This window comes from Callorhinus ursinus, unplaced genomic scaffold (genome assembly GCF_003265705.2).
Source record: "Callorhinus ursinus isolate GAN/ISIS: 27379988/994484 unplaced genomic scaffold, GSC_fseal_2.0 scaffold94, whole genome shotgun sequence".
Classification (NCBI taxonomy): Eukaryota; Metazoa; Chordata; class Mammalia; order Carnivora; family Otariidae; genus Callorhinus; species Callorhinus ursinus.
The window spans coordinates 1190292-1209838 of record NW_027397156.1 but is presented as its reverse complement, the minus strand read 5'-3'; the positions used below and the strand labels follow the sequence as shown (position 1 = coordinate 1209838).

The following is a 19547-nucleotide window of genomic DNA, read 5'->3' as shown; positions in this document are numbered from 1 at the left end:
CCGTGGCCCCCTCAGGGCCGACGGGAATCTCCTCAGAGACAACTGTCTCTCCGGGCATTGCCCCCATGGCCAGCTGGTTTGGGTGCGAGCATTCCCCATGCTCCCCGCGGCGGTTTTGGGAGGTGGTGTGAGAAGGCAGATGGGGCACATGCGAGTGTTTGAAGGGAGCAGGCGGTGGTGAAGGTGGGTGGGCGGCGGTGGAAGGAGGCTCGAAGACCCAGGTGTGGTCAGACCCCGAAACGACCTTTTGTGATGGTGATCTTTTGTACGTGATCGTTTTGTGTGGGTGTGAAATCCCTCATCCTTAATAGGCAAGTACATAGTATCAGGTCTCTTTCTTAAAATAGATTTGAACAGATTTGAAGCAAATCTCTCAGAATTCCTTATACTCTTGTTTGGTTAAGCAGAGAAAACAAGACAGACTGTAAGTAAAGCTTTCCCTGATGGGGGGTCGTGTTAGAAACAGGGCAGTGACATTCTTCAAGATGCTTCATGAAGAACTTAACTGGCCCATGAATGAAATGCCCTCTCTCGGTGGCATTGCTCCCTGGCTGGTCACTTCCTTCGCGTGTGTCACACGGTTATGCCAAATGAGGCTGCGGAGCGGGGGGCTCCCTGAGGGCCGGAAGGAATTTCCAGATGACCGTCTCTGCCCACCGATAGCTTTGCTGTGGGCCTACATGATGTTAGGTGCTGCCACTTGTGGACAGTGGACGGGTGGCAGGGGGAGTGTGCTGTGGCCCAGGGTGACTCCAGACGGTATGCTGGGCACGCGCTCCACCATTGCCTTTGCTCTGAGGAGGCGCAGGCCGATCGCGGACGCATCGGAGGGGAGCCTCTTTGTGTGCGAAGCTGTCCACAGGAAACACTGCAAGTGTTGCCGCCTCACAACACGGAATATTGGCTCCTTACCAGGGCGTGCTTTTGACTTTCCTCAAAAGGGGAATGAGAGAAAGGGAGGACGCCAGAGAATAGAAAAGAAACTCCTTTCTCTGGTTTTGATAATTCCCTTGGCTTTAGGCAGAGCACTCCTTTCTCTCTTACAGGGTGAATACGACAGCGCAGGGGATGACACGAATGACAGAAAGGTAAGCCGGCCCTGGGCCGCACGCAGCGCTGGGGCGCGGGGAACTGTGGGTGGGTGTGGAACTAGCCCCGCATGTCCTGAAAGTTCTGTTTACCCGCTTAAGTATTTTTCAGCAGTTCTTCCACAGCTCCCTGCCCTCCAGGGGTTGGAACTGTGGGGGCCATTTCTGGTCATCGACATGACAGCATGTGTCGGGGGGTGCTACGGGCATTTAGCGCCTGGAGGGCCAGCAGTACTCACCATCCTGAGGTCCATCCCGCAGTCCCACCCCCGATGACCGGGGGGCCTCAACTGAGAAACACTGAGAGTCCAAATTCCGTAATTTCTAGGTGGGGAGACTGAGACACAGAAAGAGTGAGCACCTTGCCCACGGTGACACTGCCACAGTGAACAGAGTGGAGGCTTGGAACACCTCTGACTCCCAGAGCCAGTGTCCCTGATAAAAATGTATTATTATCCATGCCATGGTGGCTTTTTGCAGGGGTGGGGGTCATCTTTAACTTATTCTTCTTACCCTTGAGGCAGACAAGTGGGGGTTGGCCATTCCCAAATTAGAGCTGAGAAATCTGAGGGAGAGGGAGGCTCAGTTGTGCTGTGTGCTTCAGGCAGCTGGGAATCAGAGGTTACAGTTAGGGGAGGGAAAACGTCCCTTTGGAAGGACCCCTCCTGTGCCAATCGCAGCACCTGCCCGTGCCGCGCTCTCCCGGCCCTTCACCCAGATCCCAGTTCTTCTGCATGGGTGCACCACCTTTCCCTGCCATGACATGGCACTCTAAGGATCACCCGCCTCTTTAGTGGGGACTGCCCCATCTGGCTGTCAACCCCTCATGCCATCCTCCCACCCAGCTTCCCCCAGCCATCAGCAACTCTGGCGAGCAGAGGAGGGAGGGCAGGGGCGGGAGGGCTGAGGAATTGAAGCCCACGGAGTCCCCCCCCCCCCCCGGCCCTAGCTCTGTTGTCTGGAAAATTATTCATCCCCCAAGTTGCCTTTTGAGAAGCCTTCTTTTCATCCTGCCTATTAGTCCCTGTTATGAAGTGTTAAGTATTAAAAACATAAAAGGTCTTTTACTGCTGTGATTGCTTACACATGTCCCCTCTCTGCCTGCCCAGGGAATCTGCTGCAGTATTGCGATGTCTTAACCTCATCTGTTTTCTATCTGATGCTAATAGTCTCGGTGTTTAATTTCCTGAAAAGTCCCGGATCAGAGTTAAAGGAAAAGGAGGAAGCATTTCTCCTCCCATCTCACCTGGCTCACCCCAACTGTTTTCTGTCCTCCCACTCTCTCATTTCATGTTCCTCCCCTTTAAAGAGTGATCGCCACCACTGCCCACCTAAGAATCCTCCTGCTGAGTGGGTGGTGACCCAGCCCGGCAAGGTAGAGCACTTTACAGGAACGTTCCAGAGACCAGGAACACACAGTACCTCCTGGGAGAAATCAACCAGACCTCTGTCATCTGCACGGAGGCAGAGGGAAGCAAACTGGAGACCATCTGAAATATATATTTGTCTTCGGAATGATGTTGTGTTATTATTAACAACACAATCTTGTAACAAAAATTTTTCCTTTCAGGAAATGTTTTGAGTAGGCCAATAGAATTATTCCCACTGCACAGCAGAACTGGCAGAATGGGTAGAAGCTGGGAGGTAGGGAGAGACCAGCTCGGATGGAGCTGCACCTTGGTGGATGTTTCCCAAAGTTGATGTCAAAAGGCAGACAGCTATCTTTGAAAGACAGGAGGCCCCTTTCTTGTGGCTTTGCCTTGAGTTTGCTGGCCAGTCCTTATTTTCCTCTGCCAGGGTCATGGTTAGGGAACTAGGCTTTGCTGGGATGGGGGTAAGATAATCCATGAGAGAGGAAAAGGTTTTTTTTTTTTTTTTTTCCCTGTCCATTTGGGTTGGAAAACTGATTCCCAACAAGGTGAGGAGATGGTTCCAATCGCTGTAAATGATTATCAAGTCAGGACGAAAACCCTGGTGTCCAAAGGCCAGCCAGCCCTGGATAGTCAGGTACTCAGCGTCTTGTGTATGGCAAGGGGAATTCTCAGCACCGTGCTGGCTTTGTTCCTGCAGTTTCAGTGGTATATGGGTGGGGCCTAAAAGGATCCTCAAGAAGAAAGAGTCCAAACCTCTGAATACATGCAGCATATTGATTCGTTTTAATTGCATTATAATAGTCTAGTGTTCTTGGAGAGGGCTGCAAGAAGGATTTTGGTTGGGTGCCAGGGAGAATCCTTGCATCTGTTGCTGGAGGGCGTGGAGAAGGGTTGGGAGCTGCAGTGGGATCCCCCCCTCTGGGGGCCTGTAGAGGTGACTTGCAAGGGCATCCCAAGCTGCCCATCCTGCCCGTACCTGGGTGTCCTCCTTTACTCTTCCCTGCAATTTGTGCCTGTTCCCCTGATCTCCCTGAGGCCCAGGCTCCTCACGGGCAGATCCCAGGAAAGCCCTGAGGCCCCTGAGAACACTCTTCTTTCCTTCCAGCTTGCCTAGTGCAGTTGGGCAGCCTCAGTGACTCAGCTCTAGCTAGGGGCTGGAAGTCTCTCTCTCCCCATTCCTGGATAGTAATTAACAAGATGCACCCTGCCTCTGGAGAACAGGGCTTTCCCACCTTTCTAGAAAGCAGGGCAGCACGAAGAGGGAGCAATGCGGGTGTGGATGGGTTTTTTCATTGCTGCCAGTGGCCACTTAATTCCACGTTAGCCAGACCTGCCTGGTTTTCTCAAGCTTCCCAGGAAAGTGACCATAAGCATCTTCGGAGGGCTGCCCAAGCCCCGCCAGCTCCCTGCAGCTTCCTCACCCACGGACAGGGGAGCCTAAGGCACATCATTGGACTGCGATTCTCTTTAGCAGTTTTTAAACCCTGGGTCTTGGATTTTGCAGCTTTTGCAGATGATTGTCTTCTCTAGTGGACGGTTAGAAAGTGTCCCCACGAAAAGGTGTGTGAAGAGAGTCACTTCTGTTTTTCTGACCAGAAAGGTACTTTGGTCCTGGGTTTCACTTGAGGATTGATTTTCTCCTCCCACACTCATTTTGCTAGTAGAGGAGGCCTAGAGAGTTGAAGTGACTTGCCAACAGTTCAAACAGGTCATTGCAGGATCTGGGAGTAGGAGTCCCTTCTCTCCCATTCAGTTTGCCCTGTCCCGTCACCAGCTTTCAGTTGGCTGCATTGCCATCTTTCTTCCTGTTAGGTCTCGCTCTCTGAGGAGCCTGAGGCCTTCGAGAGAGCCGGGAGTCTCAAACATCTTGCCATTCTCTGGCATTGCAAATGGTTTTAACAGTTGGGTTCTTTTATGGTTTCATGAAATACTTAAATCCACTGACCCACTGTCAAATGTGACCCCCAGGGAGCCGACTGGCTGCTTGAATGTCCTGATCCATCAGGCAGGGTCGTCCCTGTGGATCGTGGCTTCCTGCCGTAGAGGTTTGGGGTCAGGCTGACATGTCTGGAATTATATCCAGGGCCTCTGATATAAGGCACTGTCCACTGAGAGGGAGCTTCAGACCTTCCCTAATCTATTCACAGGCTTGGCCAGTCATGAAGAGGACATTGGTGTAGCTCTGAGGGAGAAGGTGGATTTGCTAAAAGCTGCATTGGAAGGATCTAGATACTGCCCATTTAAAGAGATTGTTACAGGATACTGTGGATGTCTTCTTGCACTTTACTCCACCATACTAATCCCCATGGGGCAGAGACTCCAGAGCATGCCTCCTTCCACCCTGACTGCTAGTCTGTTCTGGGACCCTGCAGCAATGACCCACTTGTCTCTGAGTATGTGTGAGTGAATATTTGTAGAGATGGGGAAGGGTCTACAGTGCTCCCCACCCTTGCGGGGAGGCATGAGCCGGCCTGGGTGGAACCACGTGGGCATCCGGCCCTAACTGCCGTGTTGCTCCCAGGTTTGGTGCTCCCTTGCAGGGGCATCCTGGCTGCACTGAGCTCACACAGCTCTCTTGGCTCATCCTCATCCGTATCCACAAACTGAATCTAGCTTTGTGCTCAGAGGGCACTACCCCGAGGAAGGGACCTCCAGAGGTTTCTTACGGCACTTTCAGGATCCCAGCAGGGGTGAGGCTGGTGAGCGTGGCTCTCAGTTTGGGGCGGAGCCAACTGTGCCATCCTGGTTCTTGGAGCACATTTAGTTTTTCCCTGCAGGGCCGTGGCAGATGGCTGTTCTTAGCCTCGGGTTTTGGCTTGACACGTGACTCGGAGAGGCATCCGCCCTGGGGGTCAGAGCCCGGGAGGCAGGCGGTGCCGACCCACAGCCCTTAGGGGAGTCCTTGCCCCGTACCTCCTGATGCATGCTGGCCTCCCTTAGCGCCACAAATGATGTCACTGTGACAGCCAGGGGCTGGTGAGTGCAGGGATGGCACTAGCGGAGGGAATAAAGACCCAGGGCAGTAGAAGCACCTGAGGTGAAGGGGAGGAGGAGATCTAATGAGAACAGTAAGATTTGGTTAGGGGCCACCTGCCTGGAAGGGGCGGCATCTGAACTCACGGACTCGCAGCCTCCTCTGCCAGTCAGGCTCGGAGTAACCCCTTTGTCTGTGCCTGGGTTTCCTGCTTTGCAGGTGGTGCTAACGGTGGTGGCAGTTTGCTCTGTCAGGGTCCGTGCGGTTTCGGGTTCTGTTTCGCCGTTGTTGGGAGAGACTATGACCATAAAAGTCTAAACCCGTTAAGGTGGAATGCCAGTTCTCATGTCAGTTTATGAAAAAACCGTGTCTTTAAAGGGTCTTTAGGTGAAAAGGGTGGCCTCCTGCTGTTCAACTGGATATCCAAAATACCTAGTTAGGGCAGATTCTCCTGGACAGAATTCCTCGTGAATTCTGTGTGATGTGTAAGGAGAATAGAGAACATAACAAGATAGCCAGTGTCTGGCAAACTTGTCAAGTCTAGACATATGATTTGACTACATGCTAATATCTCTTCAGCGTGGATATCTAGAGGATGTCTAATTACTTCATTTACTTGCAGATAATCTGTGAAGCTGGCCGGCCAAGTGTTTGAAACTGAAACGCGGTTTGCCCCAGGAGTGACAACACCTAGGTTTTGTCCACATGCTATCGCTCTGCTAAAATTGCTGTTCAGACATCACAAAATGGCACGCCTTGATGTGGGTGCATCATTTCCTCCCTCAGTGTTCCACTAAGGTGTTGCCCCCACACTGCCACGGAAACCACTCTTGTCAAGGTCACGAGTGACCTTAAAGTCACTGAATCTGGAGGTCACTTCTCCATTCTCACCTGACCTGACCCATGAGCAGTGTTTGCCACAGCTGGGCAGTTTCTTCTTTTTGAAACCAATTGTCCCTGAGCTTCGGGGACACCACACATTTCTAGCCCTCTCCATCGCTCGCTGCTCTTCTACCTCCTTTGCTGCTCATCATCTCCTTGGTCTCTGAAGGTCACCGCACCAGGGCCCCACTGGCACACCTCTTCTTTACCTACTTCCTCTCCCTCGGTGGTTGCATCCAGAGCTTAATGACCTTATAAATCGTCTCCTGTTAGACACCTCCCAAATTCACATCTTCTTTGTAAATTTAGGAGGTGGACGCTCCTTTGAAATCCGGACGCCAGTAGCCCCACGGGGATGCCTCCAGGGCACCTCAGATTAGCGCATCCCAAAGTGAACTCCTGGTTCTGTCCTTGCCCACCTGCTCTTCCACGGCACATAGAGTCACCATTTAGTGAGCGCCTCAGGACAGGTTCTCCATCCCACCCCACATCCAATCCAACACCAAATCCTACGCGACCTTTAAAACATAAGTGGAACCACCCACTTCTCCTTACTCCCCCCACCGCCTCCGTGGTGAAGGCCGCCTCCATCTGCCCTGGACCGCTACAGAGACCCCTGCTCCTGTGCTAGCCCTCCGCCTCTTCCCCACACGGGGGCTGGCGTGAGCAATCTGCAGTCCATCCGGATCATCTCCCCCTGGCTTCCTTCAGAGTGCAAAGATTTTAGCGTGGCCTGCAAGCCTCCAAGTGATCTGCCACCTCAGTACCTTCTGATGTTATCTCCGATTATTCACCTCATGCTCATGCTGCCCCAGCCACACGGCTTCCCTGTTTTCCCCAGGACATACCACATGCACTTTCCTCAGGGCATTTGCACAGGAAGAGTGTTCTTTTGCTGGGTGCACTCCCTCCCTTCCTTCAGGTCTCAGCGCGGATGTCACCTCAGAGAGGCCTTCCATTGCCATCTGTCTGAAATAGCACCCTCCCCCACTCCCCTGTCCTTCGTGTTCTACTGCCTTGCCTTGATTTAGCTTTCCACATGACATTTATAAATCTTGGATGTTGACGTGTTTCTGTCTCCACACATCAGGGCGTAAGCTCTATGGCAGCAATGACTTTGGTTTACAGCTGTGTCCAGCATCTGACACATAGTAGATGCTCAGTAAACACTTGTTTAATGAGTGAATGAAGGGACACCAGGCTCATTTTGCTGGACTAAGCAAAGCAAGGGAGTGAAGAAGGTGGGATTATGATTGCCAGGTGCAGTAGGCACTGGCCTGGAGTGTGATGAAGGTCATCACCTTTATTACGTGGGGAAGGGAAGTCAGCCTCTATAGCCTCCCATCTTTGGAAACCTTCCTTGTGGATGTCTTGTACGAATTTTCCTAGAAGCTGGGCTTTGGGGATTCCGTTCTGACTTACTAGGGTAGTTGTGGGGGATACAATTCTGACTTGCTAAGGTGAACAAAACAAAAGGTGAATGGTTGCCCCCTCCACCCCTAATCTGTTTCCCCTCTTCTTTTTTAGCTGCTGTATCAAGAATGGGCACGCTATGGAGTGTTTTATAAGTTTCAACCTATCGACCTCATCAGGTAAGACATGAGCGGCACTCTTGGGAGGGCCCTAGAGCTGCAGATTCTGAAAGATACCCGTCAACCCTCTTAACCCCTGGCTGTCTGTTGGCCAAGCAGAGGGACCTGCTTTTCTGAGCTATGATTGTCCTGCTCTATTCTGATGCATGGGGAAGCAGCTCAGGGACAGGGAGGGGGATGGGGTCTGTGTGGGGCAGCAGATAATGTAATGGATACACCATGACTTCCGTCTTGAGGTCTTCAGCACTATGGTCTCTCTTTCCCTGCCTGCTCTACTGTGTGGTGTGTGTGTGTGTGTGTGTGTGTGTGTGTGTGTGTGAATGCAGTTATCACTCATCTATTGTCCCTTCAGATTTGTCCTGGAGAAGGATGGGGTAAAGCAGATCCTTAGGTTCTGCCAAAGTAGCCACTGTGTTGACCAAGAGAAGGGAAGACCTGGCAAATCGCATGAGGAATAAGCTGGCTGGTCTGAGAGGGCATGTCAACTTTTTATGGCAGGAAGGGAGAAGAGACAGGGTCTTGGAATCTCTCCCTTCAGTGGTGCCCCTCAAATGATGTCCTGGTACCTTGGGAGTTTCCCTAGCTTCTACCGAACACTGGTGAAAGTCCTTTGAGAGAACTTACTAGAATGCTGTAGGTCTGACTAGCCTAAAGTGGGTTGAGGGCTCTAGCAGCTCAGTGGGTTCGTTGAGCCCAGCTTTTTACCCAGCTGGAATGTTGGGAGGCGACACTGTGAGGTGGGAAAGCACTGGGCTGAGAGTGGAGACGGGGCCCACCTCTATGGGCTGTTGCTTCTTCGGGCAAGCCACGTTCTCTCTGTGGTCTTCAGGATCCTAGTTATCATAAATTGGGAAAAGAAAATGGGAAGCTGAACTGAGGGATCTGGGAGGAAATTTGGTAGCACATACTCGTTTGGGGAAGATGGGGACTTTGGGCCCCATGACTGACATAATGGCCTCACTGCCACACAGTCACTTGTGGCTCTTCGAATGAGCTAATTAGTCAGCCGGTAAACACAGAGAGTGTCCCTGGCTAATTGCCCGGGGCTGGGACTGTGAGAGGGGCAGCTGCCAGAAGGATTGTATCCAGGGGGAGGAACTCCAGCTTCTTCTTGGAAGAAGAGAGCAGCCTGGGGGCTGCGATTTGGGTAGGTTCGCCACCCACACAGAGATATGAGGGCCCTCCCAGGGAACTGGGAGCTTGGTTGGACATCTCTTGACAGCAGGTGTTTGTTCCAGCTGAAGACCATTAACTGTAGTGCTGGGGTCGTGGAGCAGGGCCACGGGGTGCCTGTGGCTGAGGCTTTCTCACCCCGCGCCTCCCATTCCCAGGCTGCCTTGTATGGAGCATGGGCCACCTAGACTGTTCTCTGGGCCACACCAAGGCTGTTTCCTCCATGCTTGGTGGGCTTTGATCTTTCTCTCTGCATCCCAAGTGGCCTCCCACTCTGTCGCCTGTTTTCTCCAACTACTCGTTCATTTTTATTAAAAATATTAAAAAATAAGAATTCTCCCTACCAGAGAGCTTTGTCTTTTCCCCAGAGGCTTTAGGTGACTGGCCACCAGCTAAGTGGGAAATGGCTCCATTGTGCACTCAGTTTTGGCCACCAAAGCAGCCTCACCTGCAGGGGAAGAATTGCCTTTGGAGCAGAGCCCCGCTCTGGGGCCCGGTGGTTCCTGAGGACACAGAGCTCAAATCTGTCTAGACGGGGCATGGTGTGCTGCAGAGTTGGAGGCTGTCCACTGCTCCTCACACATCAGATGGCTCAGGGAGCTCCCACAGCCCCTGGGCGAGGCCAGCGGCTTGGCTGGTTTGGCTGGGAGGGAGGAAGGCTGGAGCCTCAGGCCTCTCTTGGAGGCTGGCTGGAGGGGAAGGGAAGGGGACACTGGGTAGTGTGTATGTGGGGGCCCTGGGGGGCTGTTGTCTACCCAGTGGTATAAGAAACTCTCTTGACCTCAAGGAGCTGCTGGAAGGAGAAAGTGACAGTAGTGGGAAGAGAGGGAAGGGCCAGAGAATGAGGGGCAAGCAGAGTAATAGGTGGGTAAGCAGAGACAGGTAAGCAAGAGCAGGTTGCTGGAGGGTTCATGAAGAGAAAAGAGGGTGCAGGGTGTGGGGAATGGCTACCCACACTCAGCAGGTGCCACCTGAAACTCACGTTACATTGCCCTCCAAATGGCCGAGCTCACTCTGATTCTGTCAAAGCCACCTCTTTCCTCCTCTTTGTCGGCTGCCCTTTTTCTCACTTCCCACTGTCCCCTCTGGCACCAGGTCCTGTGGGTGCTTTTCAGTGCCCTTTCTCTCCAGCTGCTTCTCCATCTTTCCTGCCACCACCTGTCGGGACCCACCTGGCCTGCAGAGCCCCCCCTCCCCCCACCTGTGGCTGCCTGCCCTGAGCCGTCACTGGCCCCCACACTATCAGTGCTGTTCCATTGCTACTTGCTAATGTGAGGTGTACCCTCTTTGTGCCTCGCGTAGAAATTTTACCCATATGTCGGTACTGAAAAAGATTGGCAGAAGCAGGGGAATCTTATATAAGTTAGGAATGATAATTTGTACAAAGCTTACAAGAGGTATTCCTACCTATTTCCTTGGACACTCAGCTCCTTATTTTCAGCATGGAGCTTCTGGTCCTCCTGTGGATCCCCAGTGCTCCTCCCTTATGCCAGCCATTTGGAACATTCTAAAGCATTGAGCAGTTGAGAACTCAGTGGGGGTAGAACTGTTTGCATTTTGAAAGCCCCAAGACTGTCTTTCCCCTTCCATAGGCCTTCAAGCCTAGACTGGCAGTTTGGGGTTTGAGGCTCCTTTCTCAGGTGTTGAAAGTGGACAGAGGGGAGGCAAGATACCCTTCCCTGCACCCCTCACCCCTGTCTCCTGCTGCTGCACCTTCATTCATGCCCAGCAGGCTGCACTGTGAGACTGCTGATGGGTGTCTCCCAGCCCAACAGGGCTCTCCAACCCTGGATGATAGCTTTGCTCTAGAAAGCTCGGGTGGGGCCTGTAGGCCTGAGCTGACTGTAAGTGTGTGTGTGTGTGTGTGTGTGTGTGTGTGTGTGTGTGTGTGTGTGTGTGTGTATGAGCGTTGCCTGGAAAGTTCCCCAGGGATGCATCCAGCAGGGACGCCACTCACAGTAGCTCTCTCTGGGAACTTGATGCCAGCAGTGCTTGTGCCCTGGCAGAAACACAGCTTGTGACTAAGACAATGGCTGAAATGATGCCTTTGCTGGAAGGAAATGACTCTTCTGGTCCCTTAGGAGCCATAAGAGGGTCCTCGCAGCCAGAAAAGTAGATTTTTGTCTGCACTGCTCTGGGTTAACTCCCCAACATCCCAGGAGGGAAACAGCCTTTATTGTCTGGGGAGCCTGGGGGCCTTTTGGATTTGTACAGGTGTGATCCACTATTAGTCAGGGCCGTGACTTGTCTTTTCACTAAAATTAATGTCTGCTCACAGGCTGATTTTCTTAGCTGGAAGGTTTTGCTATGGATGAGACAAAGCAATAAGCTTTAAGCTGAGTCTGACTGAGCTCCTAACTATATTGAAACTGATCTACAAAAATTTTATTTTCAGCCCTGGCCACTGCCTGCGTAGGATGGTGTGAGGAAAAGAGGGGTCCAGAAGTCTCCTAAGCTTAGCACGATGGCAGCCCATTGGCTCTGGGGAATTCACCAAGGGGATGATGCACAGGCAGCCTAGCATTCGCTGTACGGAATCAGGGTTACGGTCTGGAGAGGAGTGATTGATTGGCTCTCCCTCATTCCCACCCCTCTCAGGAATGCCCACTTTGCGAGTGAGGCTCCCTAAAAATCAGGCCCTGGACACGAAATCCATCCATGTGGCAGCTCCGGGATTCTCTTAGCAATGTCCTGGCTTGAAACCTTCAGATACGAACACTTCCACAGTGACTCGAGAGTGATTTCTACGGGGTCATACCACCTCAGGAGCCTTTGGGCCTCATCTGTGGTGAGACACGCAGCCCTGTGCCCTGACTTGCTACGTACACCTCTCTGTCATCATAGAATCCCAGCTCTCTCCAGCCCCGCCTGTGGGGAGTCTGACTGAAGTCCTGGCATCATGGGAGTTGCCTTTCCCTCCTCCTATGCAAGGCAGAGGTCCTTGTCCTTGCCAGGGTTCTCCAGGACAGCCACTAGAAGGCTGTGTGATTTGATTCATCCCTCTTGGTCTCTGGGCCCCACTTCTACCCTCCTGAAATGTGACCCATCCAAATCCCTCCAGAAGGAAGACAGAGGAAGCCACATTCTTTCTTAGGAGGCTTCTCGGCAGGCCAGGCTCAGGAAGGACTGGCCGCAGCTGGTTTGGGGGAGGGAATGGAGAGGAAAAAATGTTGATCAACCCATGATTAATTATTTCCTGAGCCCTGCTGCCTCCTCCTTGATCCTTCTCTGGGATTTATAAAGGCAGTTCAATCCAGCGCAGTAAGCATTTGCTGATGCTTACAGGGAGCAGTCTCTGTGCTAGGCAGCGTGGGGAGGTACAGTGATGAATAAGGGGGAGTTTGTGCCCCGAAGATCTAGCAGTTATATAGGGAGGTAGGCATGTGCAAGGCAGGATGATGTGGGGGCTTATAAGGATTAGAACATAAGTACAAACATAATACTGCAGAACAACAGATGAAGAGTAATTGCTATTAGCAGAATAAGGGAAGGCTTCCTGGAAGAGGTGGCGCTTGAATTAGAAATGTTCCTTTCTGAAGGGCTGAGGTTAAAGGACCTAAATGTGTCTTCATGGCCAGTCTGGGCTGCCCTGTGTATGGATTTATTTTTAGCCGGATATTGATGGCCAGAAATCCCACTGACCCAAATCTAGATCCTTCACGACTGTTGATTGCAAGTGGTTACGTCAAAAAGTTGACTTGGAAGCCTCACCTGTGTAGATTCCATGCCAATCTGGCCCATGCCCCTCGTTCTGCCCTGTGAGTTAGTAGAGAATCCAGGGTTGGAAGGAGGCAAGGCTAGATCCAAGGGGGGGGGAGACCAAGGAGAGTTGAAGTGTGGGGCTAGCACCTTGGTCTTTGCATGGGTCCCAACATTTGAAGTACTGGATTTAGCTGGGAAACATTTTGCAGGCTGGAAAGAAATAGTACCTTGTGGGCCTGAAGAATGTTTTTCTTTTCCTTTGGGGGTGAGGGGGTCACGGTAGACACAGAACAGCAGTCCCGTAGCCGGTTGTGGCAGGGCCGAAACAAGGATGGTAACGTTCTGTGCTGTTGTGTTCTGGCCCATTTTACAGATCAGGAAATAAGTCAGGCTGTTTATTAAATCTAGCTGTGATAAGGCTCTTGTTTCCCCAACCGAGTGCCACTGACCTTCAGCACGCACCCTCCCAGAGGGAAAGCCCGTGGCCTATGGCCTACAAGGAGTTGGGACAAAGTGCTCTCCACTCCCGGTCCAAGGCTGTGCCCAGAGGCTGGCTTGGTCGTATGAGGGTGGCCTCTCAAATCTCAGAACAGCCTTCCATGGATGGTGGCTCCCGTTTCGGATCAAACTCTTCATCTTTCGGCTGTAGTATCAGCCATATGGTACAGACGATGGATCCCCAGCACCAGGAGGCTATACACACACATGTTCCCCATGGCCGCCCAGATTTCCATGGGCAGAACTGGGGAAGGAGCAGGCTGTTTGGCTCACAGCTCATTGCCTCCTTGACTCTCTTATGTCCAACTTCCCAGGGAGGAAGAGAGGCTGCTATTATTCTAAAAATATATGGCAAGCTATATATTCCATGTCCCTTTCGCCCTCGTGAGCAATAAACTCTCAGTTACCTGGAACCGCTGCGATCGAACCATAGTGGCCCAGAGATGGAACGTGCTTCTGGGTCGGCTGCCTCAGGGCCTGGGCCTGGAATGAAGGGATGGAGACTTTCTCTCACAGCATCATGTTCGTCTAGCAAATGCCTATCTTCTGCTTCATTTTTCTCGTAGTAGAGAGCGCCTTGCCTCAGGGGAAGCTTGTTTCTCTGCTGGATGTTTCTAGCCATGAGGTCAGGGAGCCAGAGCAGGAACTTTACCTATTTCCTGCCTTTTGATTCCAGGTCAGCTCCCTGAAGCTCAGTCCTTTAAATAATGGAAAAAAGTTCTTGTGTCCCTAACAGTTCTCCTATACCTGAGCTTTTTTTTTTTTTCTTCTTCTACATAATCCACTCCCGGGCCTTTCTGCTTGTCGTCATGTGACACAGCGCTCTTCATCCTCATGATGCTTCTCTTCAGGACTCACTGGCCTGGGGAGCTCAGAGCGGGGTCCCTCTGCACACCTCATCTGGGGTTGTTGAACCAACACGTTTTGCATTGACCATATGTCAGACACGGGTACTGGGAATATGGAAATTAATTAAGCATGGCCCCATTCTGAAGGAGCTTAAGTTCAGAGTCAAATCTCTAAGGCTGTAGATGACCACGAGGCTTTTCTGGGAAATGAAGGGACAAACTGATGGAGAAACTTACAAAAAGTAACTGTGAGGCTATAAAAAACAGCATATGGAAAAGATCATGAGGGGAAATTGACCCCCAAACTAGTCATCTATGGTGATGGGATCAGGGGAATCGGCTATGCCTCAGGCAAAGATTATTAGGGGTGACCGTAACTGTTTCTAGAAACCTCCATGTGATATGTTACGGCACCCAAAGACCCTGGAAATTGCCAGGAAACATTTTAGGATCACATCACTTACGAATCATGGCAGAGCCTCACATGTGTCTAACTCAGGTTATCATGCCTAAAGAAAAAACTCCCAGCCAGGCTGGAAATATTTTGGGGAAGGAAAAGTAATGTGATCAAAGATTTGGAGAGGATGATCTGAAGACAGACTTAAACAAATAAGAGCCCCCTATCCAGGAAGAAAATGGAGAAGGAGTAAGGTTGCCACTTATGAAATTAGAGGATGGATAGAGAGTGCACATGTTTAAGTCCTGAGGCACAGGCTTAGGGACGTTCCTGTAGGCTAGGAGCAGTGGATTAAGAATGAAAAGAACTCAGTTTTAGCTCCAGCTTTGTTTCCAGTTGATGTAATGTCTGGACAAGCTGTTCTCTTCTGAACCTCAGTTTCCTTGGCTATGAAAGAGGGACTATAACACCTGTCCCACGTGGCCCACGATATTATTTTGTGGACTGTGATAAAGTATTGCACAAATACTGTGGTTATGGACATAGGTTTGGTTAAGTAAAGGTATTATTTATCTGTTCCCTAGAAGAAAACAGTAATATTCTCTAAGCCAGCAGGATTCAATAGAGTTCTTCAGCTCACGAGTTTTGACAAATACTGTATAATCATAAGACTATTTTTTTATTGGAAATCAGTGCATCATAACTGTGCACTTTGTGTGTGTGAACTCTGTGTCTCCCAGTGACCTTGCTAAGTGGGTATTCCTTTTTTTTTTTTTTGAACTCGCAATTTTTTTTATTATGTTAATCACCATACATTACATCATTAGTTTTTGATGTAGTGTTCCATGATTCATTGTTTGTGCATAACACCGAGTGCTCCACGCAGAATGTGCCCTCTTTAATACCCATCACCAGGCTAACCCATCCCCCCACCCTCCTCCCCTCTAGAACCCTCAGTTTGTTTTTCAGAGTCCATCGTCTCTCATGGTTTGTCTCCCCCTCCGACTTACTCCCCTTCATTCTTCCCCTCCTGCTATCTTCTTCTTTTTCTTTTTTCTTAACATATGTTGCATTATTTGTTTCAGAAGTACAGATCTGTGATTCAACAGTCTTGCACAATTCACAGCGCTCACCATAGCACATACCCTGCCCAATGTCTATCACCCAGCCACCCCATCCCTCCCACCCCCCACCACTCCAGCAACCCTCAGTTTGTTTCCTGAGATTAAGAATTCCTCATATCAGTGAGGTCATATGATACATGTCTTTCTCTGATGGACTTATTTCACTCAGCATAACCCCCTCCAGTTCCATCCACGTCGTTGCAAATGGCAAGATCTCATTCCTTTTGATGGCTGCATAATATTCCATTGTGTATATATACCACCTCTTCTTTATCCATTCATCTGTCGATGGACATCTTGGCTCTTTCCACAGTTTGGCTATTGTGGACATTGCTGCTATAAACATTGGGGTGCACGTACCCCCTCGGATCCCTACATTTGTATCTTTGTGGTAAATACCCAGTAATGCAATGGCTGGATCGTATGGTAGCTCTATTTTCAACTGTTTGAGGAACCTCCATACTGTTTTCCAGAGGGGTTGCACCAGCTTGCATTCCCACCAACAGTGTAGGAGGGTTCCCCTTTCTCCACATCCCCGCCAACATCTGTCGTTCCCTGACTTGTTAATTTTAGCCATTCTGACGGGTGTGAGGTGGTATCTCATTGAGGTTTTGATTTGGATTTCCCTGATGCCGAGCGATGTTGAGCACTTTTTCATGTGTCTGTTGGCCATTTGGATGTCTTCTTTGGAAAAATGTCTGTTCATGTCTGCTGCCCATTTCATGATTGGATTATTTGTTCTTTGGGGTGTTGAGTTTGATAAGTTCTTTATAGATTTTGGATACTAGCCCTTTATCTGATATGTCATTTGCCAATATTTTCTCCCATTCTGTCGGTTGTCTTTTGGTTTTGTGGACTGTTTCTTTTGCTGTGCAAAAGCTTTTTATCTTGATGAAATCCCAACAGTTCATTTTTGCCCTTGCTTCCCTTGCCTTTGGCGATGTTTCTAGGAAGAAGTTGCTGCGGCTGAGGTCGAAGAGGTTGCTGCCTGTGTTCTCCTTTAGGATTTTGATGGACTCCTGTCTCACATTTAGGTCTTTCAACCATTTGGAGTCTATTTTTGTGTGTGGTGTAAGGAAATGGTCCAGTTTCATTCTTCTGCATGTGGCTGTCCAATTTTCCCAACACCATTTGTTGAAGAGACTGTCTTTTTGCCATTGGACATTCTTTCCTGCTTTGTCAAAGATGAGTTGACCATAGAGTTGAGGGTCCATTTCTGGGCTCTCGATTCTGTTTCATTGATCTATGTGTCTGTTTCTGTGCCAGTACCATACTGTCTTGATGATGACAGCTTTGTAATAGAGCTGGAAGTCCGGAATTGTGATGCCGCCAGCTTTGCTTTTCTTTTTCAACATTCCTCTGGCTATTCGGGGTCTCTTCTGGTTCCATACAAATGTTAGGATTATTTGTTCCATTTCTTTGAAAAAAGTGGATGGTATTTTGATGGGGATTGCATTGAATGTGTAGATTGCTCTAGGTAGCACTGACATCTTCACAATGTTTGTTCTTCCAATCCATGAGCATGGAATGTTTTTCCATTTCTTTGTGTCTTCTTCAGTTTCTTTCATGAGTATTTTATAGTTTTCTGAGTACAGATCCTTTGCCTCTTTGGTTAAATTTATTCCTAGGTATCTTATGGTTTTGGGTGCAATTGTAAATGGGATCGACTCCTTGATTTGTCTCTCTTCTGTCTTGTTGTTGGTGTATAGGAATGCCACTGATTTCTGTGCATTGATTTTATATCCTGCCACTTGACTGAATTCCTGTATGAGTTCTAGCAGTTTTGGGGTGGAGTCTTTTGGGTTTTCCACATACAGTATCATATCATCTGCAAAGAGTGAGAGTTTGACTTCCTCTTTGCCGATTTGGATGCCTTTGATTTCTTTTTGTTGTCTGATTGCTGTGGCTAGGACTTCTAATACTATGTAGAATAGCAGTGGTGAGAGTGGACATCCCTGCCGCGTTCCCGACTTTAGGGGAAAAGCTCTCAGCTTTTCCCCATTGAGAATGATATTCGCTGTGGGTTTTTCATAGATGGCTTTTATGATGTTGAGGTATGTACCCTCTATCCCTATACTCTGAAGAGTTTTGATCAAGAAAGGATGCTGTACTTTGTCAAATGCTTTTTCTGCCTCTATTGAGAGGATCATATGATTCTTGTTCTTTCTTTTGTTAATGTACTGTATCACGTTGATTGATTTGCGGATGTTGAACCAACCTTGCAGCCCAGGGATAAATCTAAGTGGGTATTCTTGCCTGCATTTTACAGATGAGGATACTGAGCTCAGTGAGATAAGGAGCTTCCCCAAGCCACCGAGCCAGTCCATCCAGGATCAAACCAGGCCTGCCCGATTCCAGAAATGATGTTTTTTCCCTTGTAGCATAGGGCTGAAGGTGACACAGTGCTTCATCCGTCTGGATGTCAAGCGAGCTGGGTTTCCAGCTCCCTGGTGTTAATCTCTGAGGGAAAACCGGTGTGGGCTGCTGGTGAGTGGAGCTCACTGACCGTAGTCAACCCATGCCTCACAATGGAGTTGTTGCTAGGAGGATTCCCTGTGCATAGCAGGAATGATGGGCCCCTCTCAGCTTGTTGAGCTGGATAGGATGGTTTGTGCCTCTATTAGCAGAGAATGCCATGTTTTTGATTTCTCAATTCTATTTTTTATAGTCTTTTTGTTCTGACTTCTTCATGTTGTTGGGTCGTCAGCTGTCACTTCTTGCTTTTGGTAACTGATTGGCTCCCTGCACGACGCCACTGTGTGCCTGGGTCTCTGTTGCAGCTTTTGCAACCAGACAGCCCAGCAGGTTGGCACCATGTACCAGGTGAGACTTTTCCGCGGCCCATCCCGGAGTCTGGCTCCCGTTCAGTGTGGGATTTTGTGGAGGGTTCTGCCTTTGTCGTGGGAATGTCTTCTTTTGGTTTCCCAGTGAGAGTGAAATGGTGTTTCTGAAGCTTAGGGGGCCTCAGAGATGGGACCAGAGTAAGTATGACACCGTCAGGTCCCAAGAAACTCAGACTCTCAGAGATTTTTCTTAAAACAGAGCTCAGAGTCTATTAACAACATGAGAATGGGTCTTTATATCAAGGATTTACTGGATGAAGAGCTTTGTCCTGGAGTTGGTGTCAAAGCTAAAAGAAGGGGGCAGGGGAGCAGGAAGCTCGAAGTGTCATGGTGGGACCCAAGGTGCTCACAGTAGAACGCTGCTGATGGAGGTCACGAGCTGTAAGGAGCGCCCAGGGGGGAGCTGACACACACAGCGGTATGTAGATGTGCTAGGCCCCAGTGGTAGAAGGTTTCGAAGGGGTAGTGTGGTTTGTGAGAGAAAGAACAACTTATGGGACAGGTGAGTTTGGAGTAGAAAGCAGAGATTTGAAGGAGGAAGGAAATATGGTCGGGAGATTTATAGGACTCAGATGAAGGCATTCCTGGTCAGGAGAGGCTGACTGGGAGAGACTCAAGAATGGCTAGGGCTGAGGAAGGGCTGAGAAGAAAGTACAGGGCTACGGGCCGTGGTTGGAGATATTTGAGACAGTGAGGGAAGAGAGCCCAGACAAAGGGATCACAACAGGGGAGAACCAACTGTCAGGTGGTTTCTCTGGAATTTAGGCAGGTGGCAAAACAGCTTACAATGGCTTGGGGACCTGTGTGCTCCGACCTGTGAGGCGAGAGCAGACAGTTTCTCACCTACTCTTCTGGGAAGCTTGGGGCAAGTCACTCAGCCCCTTTGGACCTGGTGCTATCTCTCTCCCTGACAGAGAGAGGAGAATCTGTTCTCCTCCACAAAACCTCTAGGCTGGCTGTGGCAGGTGTAAGCCTGTCTGTGGGAGTTAAGGACTTCAGGTAGATCTGAGGGGACTGATCTTGTCTTAGAAAGAGGGAGGGGACTAGCATATG

General features: G+C 50.0%; 1 protein-coding gene across 1 annotated transcript in view; it reads left to right on the top strand.

The window, feature by feature from the left end:
• ANO2 (anoctamin 2) overlaps nt 1–19547 on the top strand; it is a 379342-nt gene that overhangs the window by 122755 nt on the left and 237040 nt on the right. Inside the window, exons 9-10 of the mRNA XM_073888754.1 lie at nt 1047–1088; nt 7845–7909. Of these exons, the coding sequence (XP_073744855.1) occupies nt 1047–1088; nt 7845–7909 (107 nt within the window). The remainder of the gene's footprint in view (nt 1–1046; nt 1089–7844; nt 7910–19547) is intronic.